Below are 23,342 nucleotides of genomic sequence, written 5' to 3'. Positions count from 1 at the left end.
GGTGGCCTCGAGGCGCTCAAAGAGGTGCCCGGCGCGGGCGAAAGCGGCGCAAGCGTCCTCCAGTGCCGGCAGCTCGCCGCGTTGCACCGTCCTGCGGGCGTGGGGACGGGCTGGGGACACTGCGCCCCACGGGGGACGTGTGTTTGTGTGTGTGTGTCCCCTGCCTACCTGTCACCCATGTGGATGTCGCAGAAGAAGCCATCTTCGGTGGCCTGGGCGCTGCAGAGCGTGGCACCGTAAAACTCTTCCGCCACCGCGCCCAGGACGCAGGCGCCGGACCGCCAGAAAGCCTAGAGGGGGACACAAGGAGGGAGGGACACACAGAGGGGACACGCTGTGAGGGGAGCGGGGTGCGGGTCCGGCCCCGTGTCCCATGGGACTCACCTCCCGTCCCTCCGGCGTGGAGAAGTCGAGAAGCTCCAGGTCGGCGTCACTCTCCAGGGGCCGGTCGAGGTCCTGGAGGGTCCCGTTCACCCGGGCCACAAGCACCGCCTCTGCCAGGCCCCCCCTGTGGGGACACGATGGGGACATCGTGGGGATCCTGGGGACATCGTGGGAATCCGGCAGACCCTATGGGGATCATAGGGACACTGTGGGGACCCCGTGGGGACACTGGGGACCCTGCAGGGACCTTGTGGGGACACCAGGAACCCCACAGGGACACAAGGGACCCCATGGGGACACTGTGGGGACCCCATGGAGATACTGGGGATATTGTGCGGATCCTGCAGGGATCTTGTAGGGACCAGGGATCCCGTGGGGACCCTGGGTGACAACAGGAACACTGTGGCGACCCTGGGGACATTGTGGGGATCCTGTGGGGACACTGTAGGAGCCCTGTGAGGACCCTGTGGACCTTGCGAGGACATTGTGGAGACAATGGGGACACTGTGAGGAGCCTGGCTGTCCCTGGCCGGGGAGAGCCGGGGCCCGCACGTACCCCAGCTGCGTGGCCACCTGGAAGGGGGTGGTCTGCAGGGCCCGGCCGGGCAGGCGGCCCCCCCCGGGCAGGGCGATGCAGATGGGGGTCCCCGGCGGGAGGCGGCCGCCCCCGGCTCCATCCCGCTGCTCCTGCGCCGCCCGCAGATGCTGGAAGAGCCGGAGGCGCTCGGGGAGGCCGGGATCCGGCCCGGAGACCTGGGGACGGGGAGGGTCGGGGGTCAACGTGGGGTCAACGCGGGGTCAGGACGCCTGGGTGCCCTTCAGAGCGGGAGGGTGCCGGCGGGTAGCGGCAGGCAGGGGGGACGGGGGTGGGGGGGGCAGGACGGCGGTGTCCCGGGGTGGCGGGGAGGGGGTCGAGCGGGCCCGAGCGCACCCGGTGTCGGCGCGGGGCTCCCGCGAAGAGCAGCCGCCCCGCGGCGCGGGCGGACGGCATGGCGGGAGGCTCCGCCCCTTCCGCCGCAGGCCGGAAGTCCCACGAGGCGGGCGGGGCCAATGGGCGGACTCTTACCGTTCAGAGGCGGGGCCAGGCACGGATGATCCCTCCCCAGGGGCGGGGCCCAGGAGCCTGGGTCCCACCCCTCCCCGTGTGGCGGGAGCGGCGCGTGCCGCCTCAGCCTCGTCCTTCTCCACACCTCCCTCCCCCCCCCCCGCCCCCCGCGGAAGCCGCATTGGACTCGCCCACCCGTGGGTAAACCCCAGGGACCCGGCGCGGGCAGGACGGAACCACCGAGAAGGGCGGGGGGTGGGGAAGGGGGACCCCCTCCACGCCCGGTCCTTAACGCCTCAGCGCCGCCGGCGCTCCCACAGCTCCAGGTTTCGGGAAGAAAACGGGGCTTTCAGGCAGCAGCGACCCCCGCCCGGCTCCGCCGGGCCGGGAGAGGGCACGGAGAAGCCCCCCCCGCCCCTCCCCGGGCGGCCACGGCCGGGGACCCCCTCAGGACCGAGCGCACGCGAGGAAGAAAGGATCCGCCACCTTCTCGGTTTTGTAATTTTTATGTAGATATTTAACCCTACACCTTTATCAAACATATATGATGGATTCTAGCAACTAAAAAAACAAAAAGAAAAAAAAACAAAACAAAAAAATCAAGTAAAATTCCCAACTTCATATAAAAGCCGCCAGCGCGGCTGCGGGGCGGCCCTGGGGGGGGGCAGCACCCCGAGCCCCCCTCCGCGGGCTCCGTCTGCGCGTTGTGAACGATCCAAGAGATGGAATTAAAAAGTGATTATTATATACACACACGTAGAAAGTCAAAACAGTGTTCCCAGGGGGAGGAAAAAAAAAAAAAACCACAACCAAAAAAAAAAAGAAAAGAAAAAAAAACCAAAATCCCCAAATAAACCAAAAACCAACCAATGGACGACAAGATTTTTCCCCGGGGCAGGAAGGGGGGGACAGGCTGGGGGACCCCTCCTCGCTCCCAGGGCGCCGGGAGCCAAACAGTCCGGCCGGCGGCCACGGAGATCATCGTAGGGTGAGTTTTGTTGGTTTGATTGATTTTCTTCTCCTTTTTGCCTTTTTTTTTTGGTGGTTTTTGCCAGAGGGGGAGCGGCAACCGTCGCTGCAGAGGAAGGCACAGGAGGGGGGGGTGTCTCGGCCATCGCTTGGACCCTTCACTCCTCCCTGCAGCAGCGATTTGGTAATCGGCTAAAAAACAACATCCCAACAGCACGCGTCATCTTTCCTTTCGGTTTTTTAGGGTGTTTTTTTTTTCCTTTTTGTGGTTTTTTTTTTTTTTTTAAACTTTTTAAACTACTACTGGAAGTTTTTATTTCAACAGCAATGCTTCTTTGTTAAAATTTTTTTTTTTTTTTTTTTTTTCTTTTCCTCTAGTCTTGCACCAACTGGGTGGGTTGGGGAAATAAACAACTGGGAAAAAAAAAAAAAAAGAAAAAAAACCCAGAACATTTAATTTAGGAGAAGGTTATGGGGCTTTTGAGGGAAAAGGAAAATTAAAAAAAAAAAAAAAGAAAAAGAAAATATGGAAAAACCAAGTGAAAGCTCTACTCCGCTGCTCTCTATAGCGTCCGGATGCCTTCGCTCGGGAGCTGGGCGTCTGCTTCAGTACCTGGGGGGGAAGAAGGGGCGTTTTGGGGCAAAGAAGGGGGACCCCCTCCCAAATGGCGGCCGGGGTCTTTTCAGGCTATGGAAGGGGTCTCTGCTTACGAAGGGCTCTCGCGGCCTGAAGTCGGCCCGGGGGGTCCTGACCAGCACCCCGCCACGGCTGCCACCGTCCCTGTGAGCGGGGGGGCCCAGGCCACGGGCCGCCCCCAGCTGCTCCCTGGAGATGGGGGTCAGCCCCACGGCTTCGCGGGGGCGGGACAGGGGGGCTGCGGCGTGGTCCCGCTGTTGGGGTTGGGTGACCGGCTCCCGGGGTGCGGCGTGCACGGCGAAATGCTCTTTCATCGTCCCTTGGTGGATCGTACCGTGCTCCTTGGGGAAGGCGCCGGCACTGTGCTCCACCGCCATGGGGGGCGGCGTGGGGAAGGGGACGCCGCTGTGTTCCCCGGCCGGCGGAGGCTGGGTGGGGAAGGGGACGCCGGCGTGCTCCCCGGGGACGGGGGGCGGCGGGGGCGTGGGGAAGGGGACTCCGGCGTGCTCCACGGAGGGAGGCGGGGGGACGCCGTGGGGCAGCGAGAGCGGAGCGGAGGTTTCCTTCGAGAAGGGGTTGGCGTGATCCACCGACGGCATGCGAGGAGGGACCGAGTGATCCCTCGGGAACAGGCTGCCGTGGTCCTTGGCGGGGGCGGCTGGCGGCCCGGCAGGCGGACCCACTGGGTCCCGCTGGAAGGGAGTCCCGTGCTCGATGGGAGGCGGCGCAAGGGGCGGCGGCGGCGGCATGTGGTGCTCAAAAGCGGGGCTGAAGTTGTTTGTTCGGAAGTTGTTGACGCTCTCCTGGAAGGACGGCACGTGCTCCTTGTATGGCGCCGGGAATCCCCCCATGCCGGGCAGCTCCGACGTGCCCGAGGGCCCGTTATCAAAGGCGCTCCCGCTGCTGCTCATGTCGAACCACCCCGCTGCTCGGCTCGCCTCTCGCCCGTGTCCTCTATTCCCCTTCCCCAGAACCCGGATGGACTCCACGGTCTGGATGGGCTCTCCCGACATCCCCCTGCTCGAGGCGTTGTGGTAACCCAGCGTTTCAATGGGGGCCCCTTTCTCCTCGGTGCTGTCGGGCAAGTCCAAGCAGGACGAGGAGACCCTGGTCTCTATGCGGTAGTGCTCCTCCTGTGGCTGCGGCTCTCCCTTGGGAGCTCCGGCCGGGCCGTGGCTGGACAAGCCCACCCCCTCACTGGAGCCACTTTTGGAAATCTGGCCAAAATGCTTCTCCTCGGAGGGCTTACGAGAAGCATTTTTGAGCATGTTCTTGAACTCAATGGTCGACGTGGCGGAAATGGAAGAACCCAACGATTTCTCTACGCTTGCCGCAGGTGCTCTGCCTGCGGGGCTGGAGAGGGCGTTCTGAGAAGAGAAAAGCGAGCGGTGGGGAATCGAGTGGGGCGAGTCCGGGTATTGCTTCTGCGAGAGGCCAGAGTGCACCACCGATTTCGGTAAGTTGTGATTGGAGTCCGGTGTGAAAAACGTGTCCTTCTTGCTGGGCGAAGGGGAGCCGTCGGAGGCAGAGTCGTTTCCCCGGAGGCCGTAGCTCCCGTACATTCCCGGAGACGACGCCAGCGGGTCACAGCTCTCGCTCTGATCAAGAATAGACCTCATCGACTGAGGGAAGGATGACTTCACACCAAACTCCTGCGATCTTTGACCATAGCTGGACAGGACCGGCTGGTACTCTGCAGCTTCAGAGAGTTTACTCGATTTCAAGATAGACTTGGCCGGCTTCTTCTCCAGGTTTAGCATGGCTGATGGCGGTGGCCCGGAGTAATCGAAGTCACGGTAATCTTCGTCTTCTTGAAAAGAGGTGTCTGGGTAAAACTTCTCCTGGGAGGAGTCCATTAAAGAGGAGGGTATCTCCATGCTGTCTGCAGATTGCTTGTACAGGCCAGCTGGAGACTCTCTGCCGAGGCCGAAGGGCCGGTAACTGTGCACGGAATTGGAAAGTTCTTGGGGATATCCGTCATCCCGGCTCTGAAGAGGTGACCTCGTGCTGCTGGGAGTAGAAGAACCAGGGCTCATGATTTTCGACAGCAGGGAGATAGTGTCAACGTTGCTCGACGTCGGCTTATCCATCATCTCATCCTGGGTGGGCGTCCCACTTCGCTCATCGCGCACCGGTGTTCCATCCACATTGTCCATGGAAGTGCTGGTAGGACCACGCTGGAAGTCAGACGAGTGACTTTCCGTTGCAATGCTGGACCCTAAGCTGCTGAGAATTGGAATATTCAAGTTCAGACCGCTGAAGCCGGGATTTCCCTTCAAAAAATTGTGTATCTTCATCTCCAGGCTGGGAGAAGGGGGTTCAGATTCCAGCTTCGCTTTTGAAATTTCAGAGGATTGACCCAGTGAGGTTTCTGTTGGCAAAAGGGAAGAGGGACTGGTAGGGTGGGAACTGGAAAATCCCAGGGAATTGGTTGGCGGCTTAAAACTGGAGCTTGACGGCACTGGGGTATGTCCAACGGGAGCCTTATTAACTGAAGTTGAGGAAACCTCAGCGGTAGATGAGTTTGGAGAGTAACCAAAACTTTTGGATATAAAGGACTGAGTATTGGAAGGAATATTCCTCCCCTTCAAGCAAGGAACAGTCGTGTTGGCTGGTGATGCTGAAGTGCTCTGCGACGCTGTTTCGCTTGACTGAACGGTATTTCCAGCAACACTCTGAAGTAAGGATGACAAACCTGAAAAAAAAAAACCAAAAAAACCGCTGCGTTCAGATATTCAGGTAAGAGACAAGTCAACCCGAGCCGCTGTCAAGGGAATAGTTTTGGCATTTGTACCACAGATGTCGTTCCTTAAAACAACTTCATGTTTTAGCCAGGAAAACGCGAGGATTTTGCTGCATTAGTACTGACGTTAGCACCCACTTTTGCCAGGGGCTTAGGCTGATCTATAAATATAAATTGCAACATACATCTGAACACCTTGGGTAATAACTCATCCTGTCTTTGTAGCCAGGTGTTAAAAAAAACACTGTGTTACTGACCAGGGTTACACATGCAAGGTGCAGGAGCAGCACCTCTGGGAAATTTTCTGCTCTAAAAAAATGCTCTTGGAGGCACGGGGAAACTACAAAGAGCTCGCTTGGTTTCCTGTCCCATTCAGCCCCCTTCCACGAAGTGTTCTGGATAAGTGTGCTTTGGTCACGGCAAAAATACAAAGATGTCCAGAAAAGTAATAAAATTGACTGGTCCGTAACATGTATGCTACCTGAGAAAAAGTCATCTGCATTTGCCAAAGACGTAATACATTCCAAAGAAGTTTTTCTCCCAGAAAGCAGAGCGGCACATTTCAGCATGGCCGCTGCCATGAAATACACAGCCATTCCCTCGAAGACCCACTCCGTTACCTTGCAATGCTGGTGCAGTCTGAGCCTGGGTTTTGGAGAGAGCAGACAAAATACTTTCAGGAGTTATTTCAACTTTGGAGAGAATATTTGCTAACGGATTTGTAGGAGCAGATGGAGTCCCCATGACAGGAGTCTTCAGGCCACTAGTAAGAGCTGTTGGGCTCGTCGGGGTTCCCGGAGAAGGTCTCGAGGCGGGACTGACACCTAGGACGGAAGCACACACCACTCACGTACGTTGCTTCGTTAACGGAACGGGTTTTTGGCTCAACTTTTCCACAGATACAACTGCAGCAGAGCTCCACCGAGTGTGAGCAAGGAGAAGCTCACGAAGCCAACAGTCGTGTGTCACAGAGACTGAGCCAGATCTTTTAAGTAGTAACTCATTCATTTTTATTTTGAGACAATTAAAGCTTCAAAAGATTACAAAACATAAATCCATTGTTAGCTCCATTAACCAAACACCTGCGCTAGTATTGCTTTCAGCACTCACCTGTATTTTTCATTACAGAAGTTAAACTGCTAAGAATGGAGCTGATCTTTGCCAGGTCCACGTTGGCCAGGTTGGGCAACGCAAGCGCTGGCGACGGAGGGACAGGCGCTGCGCTCACCACCTTCGGAGCCGGAGGAGTTGGAGGAGTCTGGGCAGGTGTCGTCACCGTCACCGAAGTTGTGCCCGCTGCAGCAGTAGACGGCACCGCTTTGGGGATGCTTTCAGTCTTCGCAGGTGCCGAAGCTGGAGCAGTCTGCTTCTCCTTCCTCTCTTCCACTGCATCAGGGGAGAGGGAGAACAAGACCAGAACCATCACTCGGTCCCCAAAGAATTACTCAGGGTACAGGATTTTCAACGGGATCCTCATCATTTGGCACGTTAGGTCTGATTCCCATAAGCTATGTAAAAACATATTCGATGAGTGGTTTGGGAGATGGGAGCAATCATGGCTAGATTGGGACTTCCCCGATTGCGTCAGAGGACCGGGGCTGGAGACCAAGACCCAACAGCACCAACCTGCAGCCCCACAAGGGCTTTGCACATCCGCTACATCCCAAAAGAGGCTTGAAAGGGCCATTTTGTCTCAGTGTAATTTCTACAGGACAATTACTCTTGCTGCTCCCGCAGAACGTACCAATAATTTTAGACGAATCATCTTCCACATCAGAGAGCTCCATGTCTTCCACATCCCGATTATCTGTCACAGGCTCCGGAGATACAGTCTTGCGGCTTCCGGCCACCGGAGACCGGGAGTTATCCTCCTCCCCCATCCCCTGAAAAGGGGACTCGGAGCCTGTTGGAGATGGGGCGTCCATACTTGGAGAAGGGACAGGAGATTCCTCCGGATCAGGAAGCGTTGCTTTCAACTGGTCTAGCTTTTTCTTCAGATTGCTCACTCGATTAGCAAATGTTTTATAAGCCTAAGAAAGAACAGACATCGGACTGAGTGTCTTTTATAGGCAGAGAGCGTGCCTCAATCACTTCCGTAACAAGAGTAACGCACAGCCTTAGAAATCCACTTCGAATTACCTGTACCCTGCAGTGAGAACTCTGCAGTAAGAACTCAGCTTTTCAGTGTGACTTGCAGAGCAAGGACCGCAAAAAAAGGGGAAGATAAAACGTTTTTTCCCATGACTTAAACCAATCTTCATTTAAAAAAAAGAAGTTTTATAACAAATATGCTGCTGGTTTGGGGGGATTTCTGGTAGGGTTGGGAGGGGTTGGTTGTTTTTACAACGCTTTACTGAATTCTTTCTTTGTTTGTTCATCTAGTTCGCGTATCAATCACAACTTGTGCAGTTTCCAGAATTCAGAATTTGTTAAGACTAACTATAATTTTGCCACAGTTTAAAAATCCAGAGGGGCTACAAAATTCCAGCAACAGGTAAGAATTGAGCTTCTGACTCACGGATTTTTGCAGCATCTCCTTTTCTTGCCCAACCCTTCAACTCTGCTCTCTTTTGAAACCATTTGTACAACTATCACACCAAACTTCTTAATTTGCTAACAGAGATGATGCATTTTCTAGCTTCTGAGATGCTTAATGAACGCAGGTAGACGTCAGTCCACCTGAGGGGGATCGAGGAAAAGCGTACTTACATTTGCTACCACCTTGACTTCCTTATACTGTGCTTCATAAAATATACCGGCGTTCTCCAGGGCTTCCGTGAGAGAGGGGCCATTTTTCACTTGCTTGTCTAAGCCATTTACAAACTCTTCCAGCTTTGAACTTGCTTCTTCAAACTCCTTGGAGAACTTCTTTCCTCCCGTTTTGTCTGCAAGGAGATTAACACCATGTAAATAAGCTGCCAAACAGGAAATCAGCTCTCAGAAGTGCATCCTCAACAGCAGCGACCGGGAAGTTCAGACAACGGACACCACATCACGCCGTACGCTCCCCAGACTGCCCCGTTCACCCGCTGCTATCCATTACAAAAAGAGGCCAAGTTGCTAGCACTATATATTGTTTTTAAACTAGTTGTTAGTGATAAATAAGCTCAAGACACAGAAGTGTAGAATTTTACTCTTTCAACTACCCAGAGAGCACACTTTCATTTTGGAAGAGGCAAAAATCTTGAGTTTTATTTTTCCTTCATTACCATATTCCAAGGGTTCCTACCATCGTTGGGGTTCACAACATCTATGAGTTACCTCAGCTGTAAATGACCATTTTCAAAGACTGCAGTCACAAATTACCAAGCACAGCTAGAGCTATCTGCAGTTTTACAATTAAATTTCCTGTTAATACAGCTCAATATTAACTCAGTTCATTTACCGCTAATAAGCACTGCTTGCTATTGGACTCAGAGCCAGCATTCTCAAACCGCAGCTGCCGATGGATGCCTTAACTTAAATCCAAAATTATTTAAGGGGTTCTGAATTAAGAACACTGCATGTTTTTAACAATACACGAGGGCATATTTGAATAGCACAAAATACACCTTCATCGCTTCCGCTTTGTCTGAGCTCTCTATCTGTGGGTTTCTACGAACAGGTTCAAATTAACAAAGGTTTTAGGCTCCTGCTTGGTGGTTCTTAACTGCACTTTGAAATTTTGGCACTTTACAGACACAGTCTGATTTCTGGTCTAAAGCTCAACAGAACCAAGGAGCTCCTACAACTGTTAGGATACATATGTGCGCCTCTCAATTATGTCGCGTTTCGTACGTTATACGCTGTCTTTACCTTTTAAGCACTTAAGTGTTTCAGTGCTGCACACATCCACTCTCATAGTGGAAAGCTGCTTCTCTTTCAGTTCTATCTGGTCTTCCGAGCGCTTATATAATAGCAACTCATCAATGAGAGACTGTGGCTGAAAAAATCAAACAAGAAAAGCATCCTCATCACATTCCACGGAAGAGAAGCCCTGCTGCACAGAGCTAACAGCACAGACTGCTTTAGCGACAAACAACGCCCTGGTTCAAGGCCATTTCCGAACGAGAGCTCACACAGAAATGAACAGGGTGAAACTCTGGATTTTTAAGCTCAAGTCAAACAGATGAGCAGACTCGGGCTCAGGCAGGGGCTGTAATTCTACAAGTCTCCTGGCTATGACAGTTAAGAGTAGGGACAGGCCTTTTTTATTTTCCTTTTTTTTTTTACTCTGCTAATGCCCATGCATTTCATTAACGCACCACACTCCTTTGTGGGACCTAATTTAGATGAATTTCTTGCTACCAACTCCTCAGCCACCCTAAACTCCTCCTTCACTAGGACGACCTGACCGTATGCCTCGGTCAGCGCCGTCTGTAACAGCCAGCCCCTCCAAGTGCAGGACCTGTGGTTTTCATGCAGCTCCCGAGAAGGCAAACTGCTCTCTTGTACAAGGTTACCCCAAATGAAAACGAGTGTTTCCATTGGGAGCCTCCACACCGCTCCAAATGCTTTCCAGATGCCTTCTTGTCCCTAACAGCGCACAGAAGGGGTGGCAGGCCTAACAAAACTCACAATGGAGTCTAAGCAGGCATTATGCCAAGGAAGAAAAAGACACCAAATGCCCAAGCTTCCCACCAAGCCGATAGCGCTGGTGGATGTAAGCTACAGCCCAAGGATGGAGGTTAGTGCAACAGAGTATTTCCACTCGCAGACTTACTCTGAATTCAGCAACGATCTTGGACTTCAAAGCAGCTTTCGGGTTTGTGGATGCTGTTGGAATAAAGAAAAAGTATAAAGAATCCAAGGAGCTATAGCCCAACTAAAATTAAGTCACAAAAGGCAGTTCTAATAAAAAAATATTTTAACATAATTCAGCATAACACTCGCAGGCTATTTTCCCCTCCACACAGATGTCCCTCAATGCTCTGGCTTTCCGTTAGCTAATGGGGACACAGTCATGTGCAGCTAGGTTGTGACTGAGGTCAACAAATTCTACTATCGCTTTTTATTTAACGTGCTACAAAAATTTACTGTGCATACCTTTTCCAGCTCTACAGTTGGGAAGACAAGTCCCTGCAAGGGTTGATCTAACAGCCTTATCCAATGAGTTTATACCTCTCTACAAGGAACGTTAATATTACTTCCTAAGTGCCAGACTTAGAGCTGACACACACAGCTCAGCGTTTCCTTCAGACAGGACCTCCCTTGGGTACTTACTAGGCCTAACCATGATCTCAACCTTAAAAGCTCTTATACCTCTAGTCTGACATCTTATTAACAGAGCCAGGGGAACAAAACCCATGGTCAAGAGATACTAAATCCATTGGTTTCTGGACAAAACAGGAGAAACATTTGATAAGAAGCAAAATGCTAAGCCCTTCATCCATGCTGAGTATAGCACATTTTTGTTTGGGAAAGCAGCTTGTGATGTTAAGCCAAGTAATAAACGCTTCCAAACTCTTTTGTTAACCTTCTGATCTCAGCACTTGTACAGGCGGGCGCAAGCCGCATCTTACACCTAATGTTCCACCATCTCGCTTTACGGACCATTCAAGGCTTTAGCATCTAATGAGATGAGTGAAATTGGTATATTATAATTGCATTTCCCGATAGACTGCACTCCTGGTACTGTTGGACGGAAAAGTGCGTTATCTGCACTGACAGCTTCGTTTTCTTTTACCCTAGCACCTAGTTTGCTATTGAAGATGTGTTCCTGAGCACGAAGGTAGTGTCCACCTCCTGCTGCCAAAGTACATGCTTCTGTCTGTCTTCTCTCCATCTCTGAATAGTCTAACGCCAGTTTCCAAGAGGTTCCACCAGCTCTTTGCTGTTCATAACCTCTGGTCTCATAAAGATTTTTTATTTTTATTTTTTTTCATATTTCATTCCTTTTAAAAAGTGGTTCTCTAGCAACAACTCCTTGGTGCTTTACATATTAGTCTGTAAGGAGCTTTACAAGCCTGGAAGACGCATGCTGGCTCATGTTTTAGTCCAGGTACTCTGCCCAGTTTGGGCTCGCCTTTCTTCTGTTCCTCAAGAAGGCAATTTCTGTATTAGTTCAGAGAGTTCACATTGTTTCCTTACTTTGCGATTTCTTCCACGGCTTATTCGGTTGTTTGTTCAGAGTTTCTTTCAGCTGCTTCTGAGTTTTGAAAGTGGTACCTGGAAAACATTTCATTTTTTGCAGTCTGGCCTTATGGGATTCCTTTAAGAATCTGGTTTTTGGTGCCATATGGTTGCACGGTAAAAGAGTGAACAGAAATTTGTTTTAAAATACCTCGACCAACTTCTTGAGATGAGCTGCTGGATGCCCAAGAGAACCTAAGTTTACTCAGGAATACAGCAACCTGTGGGATGGTCTTCCAGTTTTAAATCAAGTTTCTGTTTGCCCTTACACTAAGACAGTTCAAATATCATAGTAATGACCAGAGTAAAAAGGAAAAACACAAGGCATCTAAAAATAAAACCACACCGCTCGGCTCTTTAGGTAGGCTTTTATGAAATCAGCATTCAACAGGCAAGTAATGCAAGTCAGGAAAATAGCCACAATACCTAATTTAGGAGTAATCTGAAATATTTTTGTTTTCATGTTACAAAAATTAGAGATTTCAGAATACACACATGAACTTCACTTTTCAACCTGCAACACCCAACTAAAGCCTTTTCACGTGCCAAAACCTGAACCCGAGACACCATGTTTCTCCTGCCATGACGACGACTGGCTCTCAAAGCCACACGTGAGGATTTCCTGAAGCACCTGTAGCTCTTAATGACGTAACCAAGTAAAGCAGAAACGCGAAATGGTTTCCTTCAAGTATTTGAGTATCGGCTAATTTCTGTTTTTAACTGACTGTATGTGTTTCCAGTTAACATTATCCATTTCAGCTTTTCAGCAGAGTTCTTTCGTAAGTACTTGAGGACACTTCACCCTCCAGCTTTGCTTCCAGCCTCTTTACTACACCACAAATATTATTAGTCAAAACAACTTATTGCTAAGACAGACTCAAAGGTAGAGCCAAGGGACACAAGCCCTCTACCAGGGCACCATGTTCAGGACTTATAGGACCATTTTACCTTCACGTTCTGTTTACTCTCAGCTGGAGTAATTCCAGCTTACGTGAAAGGATTCAGAGCTGTCTTTAGAAAGGTACAAAAAATGTGAAGCAGATGAATTCAGTGCTGCTCACGTGCAACACCTCACTGCTTTAAAGTCTGTGCCAGGTGCAAATGCAGAAAGAACCGATAAACTCACTTTACTCAGGGATTGCAAACATTTTCTTTAACCTCACGCATCAGTTTTTAAGGTAAGAAATGCAAAGGGTGAGTAACTTACTCAGAGCTTCTTTTAGTGCCAAAATGGTTTCCTCAGGGTACACATTTCTGTCCTCCCAGATTTTGAAGATTCTTTCGATAGATTTGGAAACGGATGGATCCCTGAAAAAGAAGAGCATAGTGGGTTTTCTTTACACCCACACTGTAGTTTCTTGTGATTTTAGAATGGATAATAATGTAGATAATTATGTGTTTAAATCAAAACTTTAAAAGACCCTTCAGACCGGGAAGTTCTCTGTCTGGGTGACAACTTTAGTTCTACTGCAAGGGGTCCCAAGCGAGACCAGGGCAGCAAGCCCACATGCTTGGAATTCAGTATACACACACTTCCACATCGTAATGGATCGTGGCCACAGGCATGGCCTTTTTGGGGTAAAACTAGAAGGTTTCAAAGGGCTAGGACCACCAACAGGATTTATTGGAAGAAAAAAACATTTGTTATTCTTCCAAAGCAGCTTTCTATATGGATGCTCTGGGAAAAAAGTGATTATTCTGGGGGGCGGGGGGGAAATAAAACATTACTCTCTTCACAGAGCGGAGTCACTACTTCAGAGAGAAGTGACTATATAGCAGTGATCAGAGGTGTTCATCAAGACGACGAGCTCTCCCACTCATCTCTGATCACACATCCCCTCTGTGCCCAGCAGCATCGGCCTTGGGACTTAAGCAATATCATCTGTAAGAATCTCCAAAGAAAGAAAGAAAAGGAGATAGCCTGATGTCAAATAGTGTATCTTGTCCAGGTGCTTCTGTTTCAAGGAAAAAAAAAATGACAAATAAAACATCTGCAAGCAACCACTCTCAAAGTGTGTTCTCCCTAGACCTTCAAGTCAACACAAGGGTGGAGACCCAAGGGACAACTCTTGGGATAAGACAAGAAAAACACACGATCGCACCAGTCATCACCCTGCTAATCACCCAAATGAAGAGCGCTTTCTACAAAGCAACCCACATTAAAGTTCACGCTCCCCAAATTTAGCGCTCCAAGGGCAGCACGCGAGCCCAAACCCTGCCGACAACCAGAGGCAACTGTCCCAGAGGACTCGAGCTTGGAATAATGAACTCTAATTGGAAAGTAGAGCTGCCACCGCCACTCCCTATGGGACCCGGGCAGCAGCTGGCACTGCAGTGGGCCTCCAAACCCAGTGCAACAGGGCTGCTCCACCCTCTTGGGTGGTGGGTGCTCTGTCAGGCAGAGCTACGGAAGAAAGCGTGCTTCACAGAACCGTTCGGGTTGGGAAGGTCCTTTTTAAAAGACCACCTGAGCAGCCGTCTGGTTCGACTTCGAGCCCTGCTGCATTCATGTTCCAGCTCAGTGCCGCAGGAAAGAGAGTCGTGTTTTCTGGCCACTTTTATGGCTTTTTAAACTGACTAGAAGAAGGTTGGTGATGATTCTGCCACAGAGTAACACTGCCATCCCTGGCCACACAAAGCTTTGCAGAAGGACAGACAGAATGACACCACCTGTCAGGGCCAGCAAGGTGCATGTGGAAGAGACAAAAATCTTCCAGTGGGGTCCATAAACGGTAGCCAAGTCACACCCCCGTGGCACACAAACACTGAAAGGCGGAAACAGCAAGTTCACAGAACTTTTACCTATTAAATCATTCCTGTATCAATTTCTGGAACAGGACCTGGGTCGGTAAAGCCTGTTGGGGCTATCAAAGGATCGGGAACTTGCAATTCTTCTGCAGCTTTTCCTTCTCTCTTTTGCTTTGGTAGCTGATACTCCCAGAATTTTTTCTCAGTCCTCCTCCTCATTGTTGGCATCTAGTAATGGTATTTTCAACTTTCTCTTCTGGCAACTTACATTTAAATATAAGCTAATGAGCAGTCCAACTTTAACCTTTTCCCTGCCTCACGTTACGTTCAACCATCTGCCGCTTCAAACTCTGTTCCAAAGACACACAAACCGGCAACATCACTTTACTACCAAGGAGCTGCTTTGTATTTTCACTATTGCCTGCCCCTTAAAGGCCATCTGGCTTGAGAAAGTATTTGGAAACCAAAACAGAGGGCAGAAAGGCAACCTGCCTCACAGCAGGGCAACGACGGGACGGGGCTCCCCCCGCCTGGACACGTGCCAGCATCAGATCTTTTTGTCCAACGTTACTCTACTAAATTAGAAGTCTCCGATTTCCAGCGGAGTACAAAACCACCTTTGAGAATGCGTTACCTTGAAATAATGTTTTAGCAGATGGGTACGGCAGCACAGGAGGCAGAGAGAAGCTTGCAGGAGCCAGGCAGGGATTAGACTGGCATCTGTGACGCTGCTTCTCATGGTGGTCGACCACAGGCAGATCCCTGGAGACTGTGAAGACCTCCTCCTCCTCCCTGTCTTGTCACACCACTCCTCGCTGCCAGCTCCTCCCGGAGTCTGCCACCATCCCCGTCAGCAGCAGCACAAGCCACCGCTGTCTGCACACAAGCACGAGGAGGCAGGGGAGGGCAGAGCTACAGGAGCATGCACGTATTGGTGCAAGACTTGCCCCTCGCACCACTTCATGTGATAATTCTACTCAAACGAGACCCCCCACGCAGATTAAAAACCAGCTCTACGCCCGCTCTAGCACTCTCCGTGTAGAGAAGCTCAAACCCACACAGTCATTCCAACAAAATCCTTGAAATTTTGCTGATGTTTCTAGAGAGTTTGAGATGTTAGGAGAAAAATCCACATTTTTTGGAGACGTTCAACCTTCCAACACACCGTTACTTACTTCACTAACGAAGCAGCTTCAGGAAGCACTTCCGCAAACGTATCACGAAAGACAATCGCATTTTTTCTCTTGCAGTTCTGTATGACGTCATTGGCCAAGTAAAAAAGGTTCAGTCGATGAGGAAAGGCAGCTAAAGACAAAAAAAAAAAAATTCAGATTCATCATCCAGTAGAAGTAGTCACGTCAGCTGCATTTTGATAACAACATTTATTGGCCTGCTTTTGGGCATTTTTTCAGCATTTCCGTCAACGGCACATCCAAGGGTAAGTCCAACGGTCTGACTGGGGACTAGAACGGAAGAGTTCAATTTACAAATCATTTCCAGCTCTTCCCCAAAACTACATGTTTGGTAACATCAAGCCTTGACTCAGATTTGGGCTTAGGAAGGACACAAAAAGCTGTTGACCCTGTGCTATTTCTACAATTCCTGTGCAGCAAGAACAACTCTACAGTCAGAAAGATCAGCATCACCTGTGGTAAGAGCTCAAACACAAAACGGCACAAACTTATGCACGGGGGGGAAAAAAAAAATCAACCACCCCAGAGTGCATGTCTGGTGAGGTCTCCAAAAGTCCAGCATTGCCCCATTTGGCTACTGATTCAGTGCAACCTACCATTTAATAGTTTAGAGGCTACTTATTCATATTTGCTAAGAATCATCATGTATAGATCTCCCTTTTTTTAAGCTGTAATGGCTTGAAATGGTCTCTAAGATGGGCAGCTTTATCAGGGAGGTTTTACCAGGCACATACCTACGTCCATAGCTGTCCAGAGGGCACTTACTACAGACAAGGAGAGACCTTCTCCACATCCCCTTAAATGCCTCCTATTAATAAACCAATGTTTAGTAACATGTTTAATAAGCGCTGCCGGCTGCCTGGACGGCCCTTTCCGAAGTGCGATTTAACACCAGCCAGGCACCAGCTTTTGTGCTGCACACAAAGGACCCCGGATCCCCCATCCCTTCTCCTCCAGAGATCGATTTCTCCCAAAAAGCCCTCCCTGTCCCTGCTGAGCCAGCACTGACCTTCGCACCCAGACCTCCCACCCACCATCGTACTCCAAATGCGCCTCTGATCTTCCTTATATTCGGCTCCAAATGTAATTATTTCATCAAATCTCTTCTTCAGTTGGCCAGTAACAGCGCGTGTAGTGCAGTAAGCTCATCCACAGGCTAATTAGCTTCTTTACTTAATTTAACGACACAATATGAGGATTTAAATATAGAAACGGTGACAATAGATGGTTTTGTTCCACGTGCCTGTGAGCTCTATCCGGCTCCCACCTTCCCTGAGTTACACCCACTCCGGCTATACCCCAGCCGCATTAGTAATCAGAGTTTTTATCTACAAATCCCTTAATTCTCTATCTCGCTTCATTTTCCAGTTGTCCCTACCTCGGCAGGGCCTCTTCCCGCGGCGTGGCTGCACCTCACAGCTCTCCTGGTGTCCAGGTTTCCCATCGGGAAGCTGTTAGCATCATCCCTGGTCCAGAGCCCTTGGTGGGAGCTTAACCTTACTGACACTACTCCCGCATTCATGATCCGTCGCAGAAAAACCCCAAACCACCCACCGCAGCGACTCAATCTCCGGCAGCTCTGCGATCTCCTCCTGCTCAAAGCCAACCAGAAATAAAGCCAGGAATTTCACAAAACTCATTCGCGCCTTAGACCACACCTAAGGAAAAGCCACTACATGAGTATTTTCCAGCCAACAATAAGGTCTCATGCTCTTAGTGGAAACCAATTGTTAAATTTTATCACCTGCCTCTTTTCCAATGTTCCTCTCCGCTGCAGAGAAGAGGGTCAGTGGCCACCAACAGACTTCTGGCAAGGAGTCCACCAAAGTAGGATCGTAGCCACATAAATACAGGGTTAATTCATTTTTAGCATACTGAATGCAATTATTTGAAAGCCTTATTATAAGGCAGAGAATCCCTGCTCATGAACGACATGGCACGCTCGCATATGGGAAGCTGGGCATGAAACGCTGGTGCTTTCCGGGACTCCTCTCTGTACACAACTCTTGCCCGTGCTCTCACACACCTTTCCTGCAGAAGGGCTCAATCCCAGATGAGGAATCAGCACCAAGCAAGCAGACCTGGGTGCAGCACCCATCTAGTACAGGAGTCCCGGCACGCAGTGATCTCGCTTTAAAAGCTTGTGCCAGGAACGTTTTGACCGTATGAGCTCTGCACTGATCTACTGATATTGAAGGATAATTTAGCAAGTTGTTTGGTCAAAATGAAGATCTTTCACAGAAGGCAGCCTCTTCAGGAAAGCAAAGTTGAAGATATGTGCAAAAGCTCAGTTTGGTTTGATTGTCAAATCTTCAACCGGTTGATGTCATGAAGCGAAGAGCCTCCAACAGCCCCTACAAGCGGCACCAATTCTTCTTGCTCATTGGTGGCACCCGCCGAGTCTCACTACAGACCGGTGGGTGAGCAAGAAACATTGTCCAACCCCAAACCTGGGGCAGGAACATCATGGTGGGCCAAAGGGACAGCCAGCCCCTGGGATGGCCTTACTCCCCATGGCTCCGTCCCCTCCGCTGTCCTTGCTGGCAGCAGCTACTGGGACACACAGACAAAGGTTTGAGACCTGAGCCAGGCATCACACAGCCGCTGCCTCCAGCAGTACCACAGCAGGCTTCTCACCTGTAACATTGCTCCTCACGTCTTTTCTAGCTATTTTTTGCTGAAAGTACTTTTCATCCCTCCAACCAAGCTACTCCAACACCGCTCCCATGTCCTAGAATAAGCTTTTATGGCAACAAACACGACAAGCCCAAAGATTTGTTACCAGAAACTGTTATTTACAGCCTTCACCCTAAACATGCTTACACGGCAGATTTGGGTTTGTTTGTTTGAGTGAGAAGCTGAGCAAGGAACACTCCGCTATGCCCGGAGGGCTGGAAATCCAACCGGAGCGGTGCTGCGCTCGCCTGCCTTCCCAAAAAGATTCAGGGCCAGCTTTCCCCAAAACACCAGCCTCAATAATCTGTCAGATCATCATCCCATCAAAACAGGTTTTCTGCAATTTAATTAAAACACAGCACTCCACTGCTAATTCACCCACTGGTCACTGGATGCTCTTTCGATCTCAGCCATGTTATTCACCAGCAGAGATAGCACTGATTTCAGATCTTGTGAGATAACATGAAACAGATCTTGGAAGATATATAAACCTTTGATTTAAATGATTCAACGTATACACAGCCTTCAAACGCAGCAGAAAAACCCAGAGCCAACTTCAAGACAAATGCCATAAGGAAGGAGCGCAGCTTGCACCATCACCTCCGCCACTGTTTCCACAAGGCTGAACATGGACCTCAGCCAAGGCAGAATTAATTTAGCTCCTCGATTTACAGCTAATATTTATAAAACAAGATTCACCCAAATTGCACAGTAGGAAAAATCCATTCTAGACCAATACCTAGGCTACGGACAAGCCGCACGAAGAAAACCAAGCACCTTTGGGTCCAAAACGCACTTTGTACAAGGAGTTTCAACCACATTATGCAACTGGCTGCATCTAACGGGTGAATGGCTTCTTAATTACTCTTAGACTGTCTCAGCTTAAACCAGAGAGGAAATATAGACAAGGAACAGGAAATTTTATAACTGAGCCCACCCCAGATTTTTGCTCAGCTCCAGGACAGCTGCCTGCTCCACTGACCAACAGCTCCAGGCAGCCGGCACGCGATGCATCCAATTTAGATCACATTTAAGAGCTGCTCACATGGATGCACCGATGAGATGACCCTCCTGCAAGAAAGCTCTTGATTCACAACAGAAACTTCCCAGAGATAAAGAGTTATCACAGCGTTACCTCGCAGAAACATTTATGTCATGAAGTGCTTGGCCAACAACTGCAGCTGCGACCGACTCAGAACAAGCCTTGTCCCGGGAAGGAAGATATCCATACCGAGAGCAACGTATTTGAATACCAGCATTAATTTTTTTTTTTCTGAAAGGATCAAATTCTTTGTCGAAACAGCCGCATCTTCAGTTAAACTGGACATTTCACATCATCTGAAACAAGTATCTAATGGTGAAGTGCAGAAAAATCCATTGCGATATGGTAAAATGCAGATGCTAAGAAATATCCACAGCAAAATGCAGCCATTTCCTCTCAAGAGCGTGCAGAGGGAGAGGGACGGACCACCTGCCCAGGGTGGAAGCACCCACGAGACCACCAATGCTCAGGCAAAATCCCTTCACAGCCTGAGACAGGAGCACCAACTGCCCTGCAGGCCAGCCCAACACCTACTTACTCTGATTTATAGAAGATAATGAATAAAAAGGCCAATTTCCCCACACACACTTGACATTTTCTGCAAGCCTCCTGCAAGAAACCACCCTCAGCACAATGCCGGCATGGCTGGAGAGACACCAGGCAGGAACTGCCCTACTTGAGGGTTTCACACTTAACAGAGATGCGCATCTAAGGGATACAAAGGCACTTCTCCCCCCGATTAAATGCAGGCGCCTTCACCTTCACCTGGGAAGAGCGCTGAGATACAGCCCCTGATCTACCACATCCATCCTTTCCAAGGAGCTCCTTGGAAAAAGCATCTTTTATATATTCTTAGAAGCTTTAGAGTTAACAATATATAAAAGCTGGAAAAGGAACCCAAAAGCAATGTGCACTTGCTGGTTTTACTACCACTGAACTCTTCTGGTCAGGACTGTGACTTCCCATTGCATGAGAACACGGAGAGGCTGTGAGGTACTTGGGGCAGAGAATCAAGCGTAGCATGAAAGGAAAAGCAGGAAAAAAAAAAAGCCCCACAAAAGTGGGAAGTAACCAAATAATCAGGGGCCAAGGCACAGCAGCATCACAGCTGCTGCCAAGGGATGTTTTTAGCTGGTACCTCGGATAAGATGCTTAAGGATGAACTTGGACAAACAAGAGGGGCGTTGAGGGGAGATCCTCATGAGCTGCACAAGGAAAGCCTCGAAAGCACTTGTACCAAAGTAAAACAAAAAGTCCAGGCTGGTACCAAGGACTCAGGGGCAAGAGCTGACAGCAGATGTGAGCTCGCAGGGCAGGAACAGAGCCCTGCAAATGGGAACAATTAATTTACTTTTGATGAGCTTGGGAAGGAGGGAAGGAGTAGTGGAGGAGTGCAAGGGAGAAGGAAGGGGCAGCACCAAAGCAGCATCTCTGGAAGCTCAGCTGCCTCAGCCACGAGCTGAGAGACGACTGTCAGCCACGGGGAAGCAGCAGGAGTTCAGGGAAGAGTGTCCGCTCCACGAGCCAGCGACACGGGAGCTGTAGGACAATAAACATGGGGGAGTTGTGCTGGCACAAAGGCTTTGCGCTCCCGGCTGGGCAAAGCGAGGACCTGCCCTAAAGCACAGGCAGGGAACAAGGATCTGCGTTGTGTTGAGCCTGACCTATGGTGAGACGTTCATTGAGGTCCTAGAGGAGCCAGAATGGCAGCTGTGACAAGAGACACCAACTCCAGAGGAGTCTGCACATCCCGAGGAGAGACAGGGGCTGGATTTTGTTCGGAGGGGGCATGCTCAGAGCGACAGGGAGAAGACGGCTGAGGACAGACCCACAGGACTCGCCCAGTGACAAGTGCTGTCAGAGGGATTTCCAGGAGAAGTGGGCAACGACAGCAAGGCAGGATGGACCAGGGCCAGCTTCTCCTCACCAGCAGGTCGGTATGGACCAGAGCACTCGGGCTCTTACCTTACTTTCTTTAATTGTATGGTGTATGTACGACAAAAAACATAAATCAAGATTTGGGGGAAGAGTGCCCCCACATTTTGCAGAATGGCTTTGACAGAGAAAACAAACTACCCCAAGCTTTACAAAAGGTTTGGCACAAACCAGAGCGACGCTGTGGGCTGGGATTGTTATCTTTGTGTTACTGCAAAGCTTGCTTTAACTCCTGTGACAACAGGCAAAACCTTCACATGGCAGCAAGACAGCGGAGATAACGCCACCTTGTTTAGACTCACGAAAACATTAACTTTCCCACTCTTGGGGCACCGCCGCGTCGCCTACAGGCGCTCGCCAAATCCGCGCGTTGGCAACCAACGCTCATTTGTGCCCACAACACAAGCTTTGCCCGTGGAAGGGGACAGCGACAGTCCCTCGCCCCCACAATGCTGAAGGCATCTTTCCCCCCAGCTCTCAAAATAACGTTTTAGAAAATCCCAGCCAAGCACATGCAGAATTCAGGAGGTTGAAGGTGCCACCCTTCAGGTGTAGCCACCCAATTTGTGTTTTTCCTAAGCGTGAAAAGGTGATGCTGAGCAGAAACCCTGCCCACGAACCACACAACGCTGACAGATTTCCGAGCGATCAGAGAACCTCAGATTTCAGTTTGCTGCCAGATGTCGGGTCCAAAACCTCCAGCACAACCACGTAAGCTGCACCCCGTCTCCTTCTGCCCCCGGCATACCCCCAACCGCAGCCAAGCGGCAGCCGACAGCCTCCTGCCCCACACACGGTCCTCGCCCCGACACTGGGTGAAGCAGGACGAGGCTACAGGGAGGTGAAGGAGCATCTGCCCGAGCGCAAGGGACGGTCCCCCCCGTCCCGGTCGCCCCCGCCGCCCCGCACTCACAGCGGCGCAGCCACTTCATCCAGTGGTAGACGATGGTGCTGTGGTGCCGCTTGTTCTCCAGGCACCAGGAGGAGAGGCCCTGGATGGACTCCATCGTGTTGGTCACGGCCTGCAGCTTCCTATCGAGTGAGGCCTCCAGCGCGCCGGCCGAGGAGGAGGCGGCGGCCGAGGAAGAGGAGGAGGAGGCCCGGCCGCCGCCTCCGCCGCCCGCCGCCATCTTCCCGCCCTGCTCGCCCAACCGGGCCGCGCGGACGGCGGCGGTGCAGCGCTCCCCGCTCCGCTCTCGGCCCGGCCCGGCCCGGCGGGGCCCGGGCGGCGGCGCCTCAGGAGGCGGTGGAGTCCGCCGCGGCGGAGCGGGGAATGAGGCGGCCCGCTGAGGGCCGAGGAGAGGCGGCGGGCGGCGGCGCCGCCCCGAGGGCGATCGCTCGGCCCGCGGCGCGTCAGGCCCGTCCCGCTACCCCGGGCGGCGGCTGGGAGCGGCGGCGGCGGCGCGGTCACCGGCCGGCCCCCCCCGCAGGCAGCGCCCGCCCCCCCGCCGCCATTTTGTGCCGGGCTCCCTCACACAGGCCGCCGCGGCGCCCCCCGCCCCTCCGCGCCTGCGCCGCCGGCTCGCCGCGCAGACGCACACCCGCCCGGCCCCGCCGCGCCTGCGCCGTGCGCCCCGCCCCTTTGCGCGCGCCCGCGCCGTGCCCCCGCCGTGCAAGATGGCGGCCGCCCCCCGTTCTAAAAGGGGGGCGTCGGGCCTGGGCTGGAAAACAGCTTCGGCTTGAACAAGAATCCAGTTAATGGTGTAAATAAAGGAGGGGGATGCGGCTCCTGCCCCGCGAGACCGCTACGGGCAGCCTGCGGCCCCCGGTTCCCTCACAGACACCCCTGACAGCAGGTGTGCGTGCGTGTCCCCCTCCTCCTTTCCCCAGACGGCAAAGCTTCCACTGCCCCCCTGCCC

The 23,342-nt window shown here is 51.3% G+C and overlaps 1 protein-coding gene across 1 annotated transcript; it reads right to left on the bottom strand.

Annotated features, from left to right (window-relative positions):
• Positions 1–1,916: 1,916 nt before the first annotated feature.
• LOC309416505 (regulation of nuclear pre-mRNA domain-containing protein 2-like) lies at positions 1,917–22,619 on the bottom strand. Its single transcript, XM_082016048.1, has 11 exons — positions 22,397–22,619; positions 15,813–15,942; positions 13,097–13,197; positions 11,848–11,925; positions 10,481–10,533; positions 9,574–9,700; positions 8,488–8,663; positions 7,523–7,808; positions 6,889–7,164; positions 6,399–6,602; positions 1,917–5,730 (listed from the first exon to the last, which is right to left on the bottom strand). The coding sequence occupies exons 1-11, from the start codon at positions 22,611–22,613 to the stop codon at positions 3,005–3,007; spliced, it is 4,374 nt and encodes a 1,457-aa protein (XP_081872174.1). The 5' UTR covers positions 22,614–22,619; the 3' UTR covers positions 1,917–3,004.
• Between the last annotated feature and the right edge of the window lie 723 nt (positions 22,620–23,342).

The sequence above is a fragment of the Phaethon aethereus genome, assembly GCF_964289735.1.
Source record: "Phaethon aethereus genome assembly, contig: HAP1_SCAFFOLD_543, whole genome shotgun sequence".
NCBI classification, from domain to species: domain Eukaryota; kingdom Metazoa; phylum Chordata; class Aves; order Phaethontiformes; family Phaethontidae; genus Phaethon; species Phaethon aethereus.
The sequence above is the reverse complement of the archived record's forward strand: the minus strand, read 5'-3'. Positions and strand labels throughout refer to the sequence as shown.

What these genes read in the sequence shown, in the direction of transcription:
- LOC309416505 (XM_082016048.1), bottom strand. Translation starts at nt 22,613, where the DNA reads ATGGCGGCGGGCGGCGGAGGCGGCGGCCGGGCCTCCTCCTCCTCTTCC. An exon ending in GGCACTAAAAGAAGCTCTGA is followed by an intron (nt 11,926 to 13,096) that starts GTAAGTTACTCA and finishes AATGTTTTCCAG; the next exon opens with GTACCACTTTCAAAACTCAG. An exon ending in AAGTCAAGGTGGTAGCAAAT is followed by an intron (nt 7,809 to 8,487) that starts GTAAGTACGCTT and finishes GTTCTTTCTTAG; the next exon opens with GCTTATAAAACATTTGCTAA.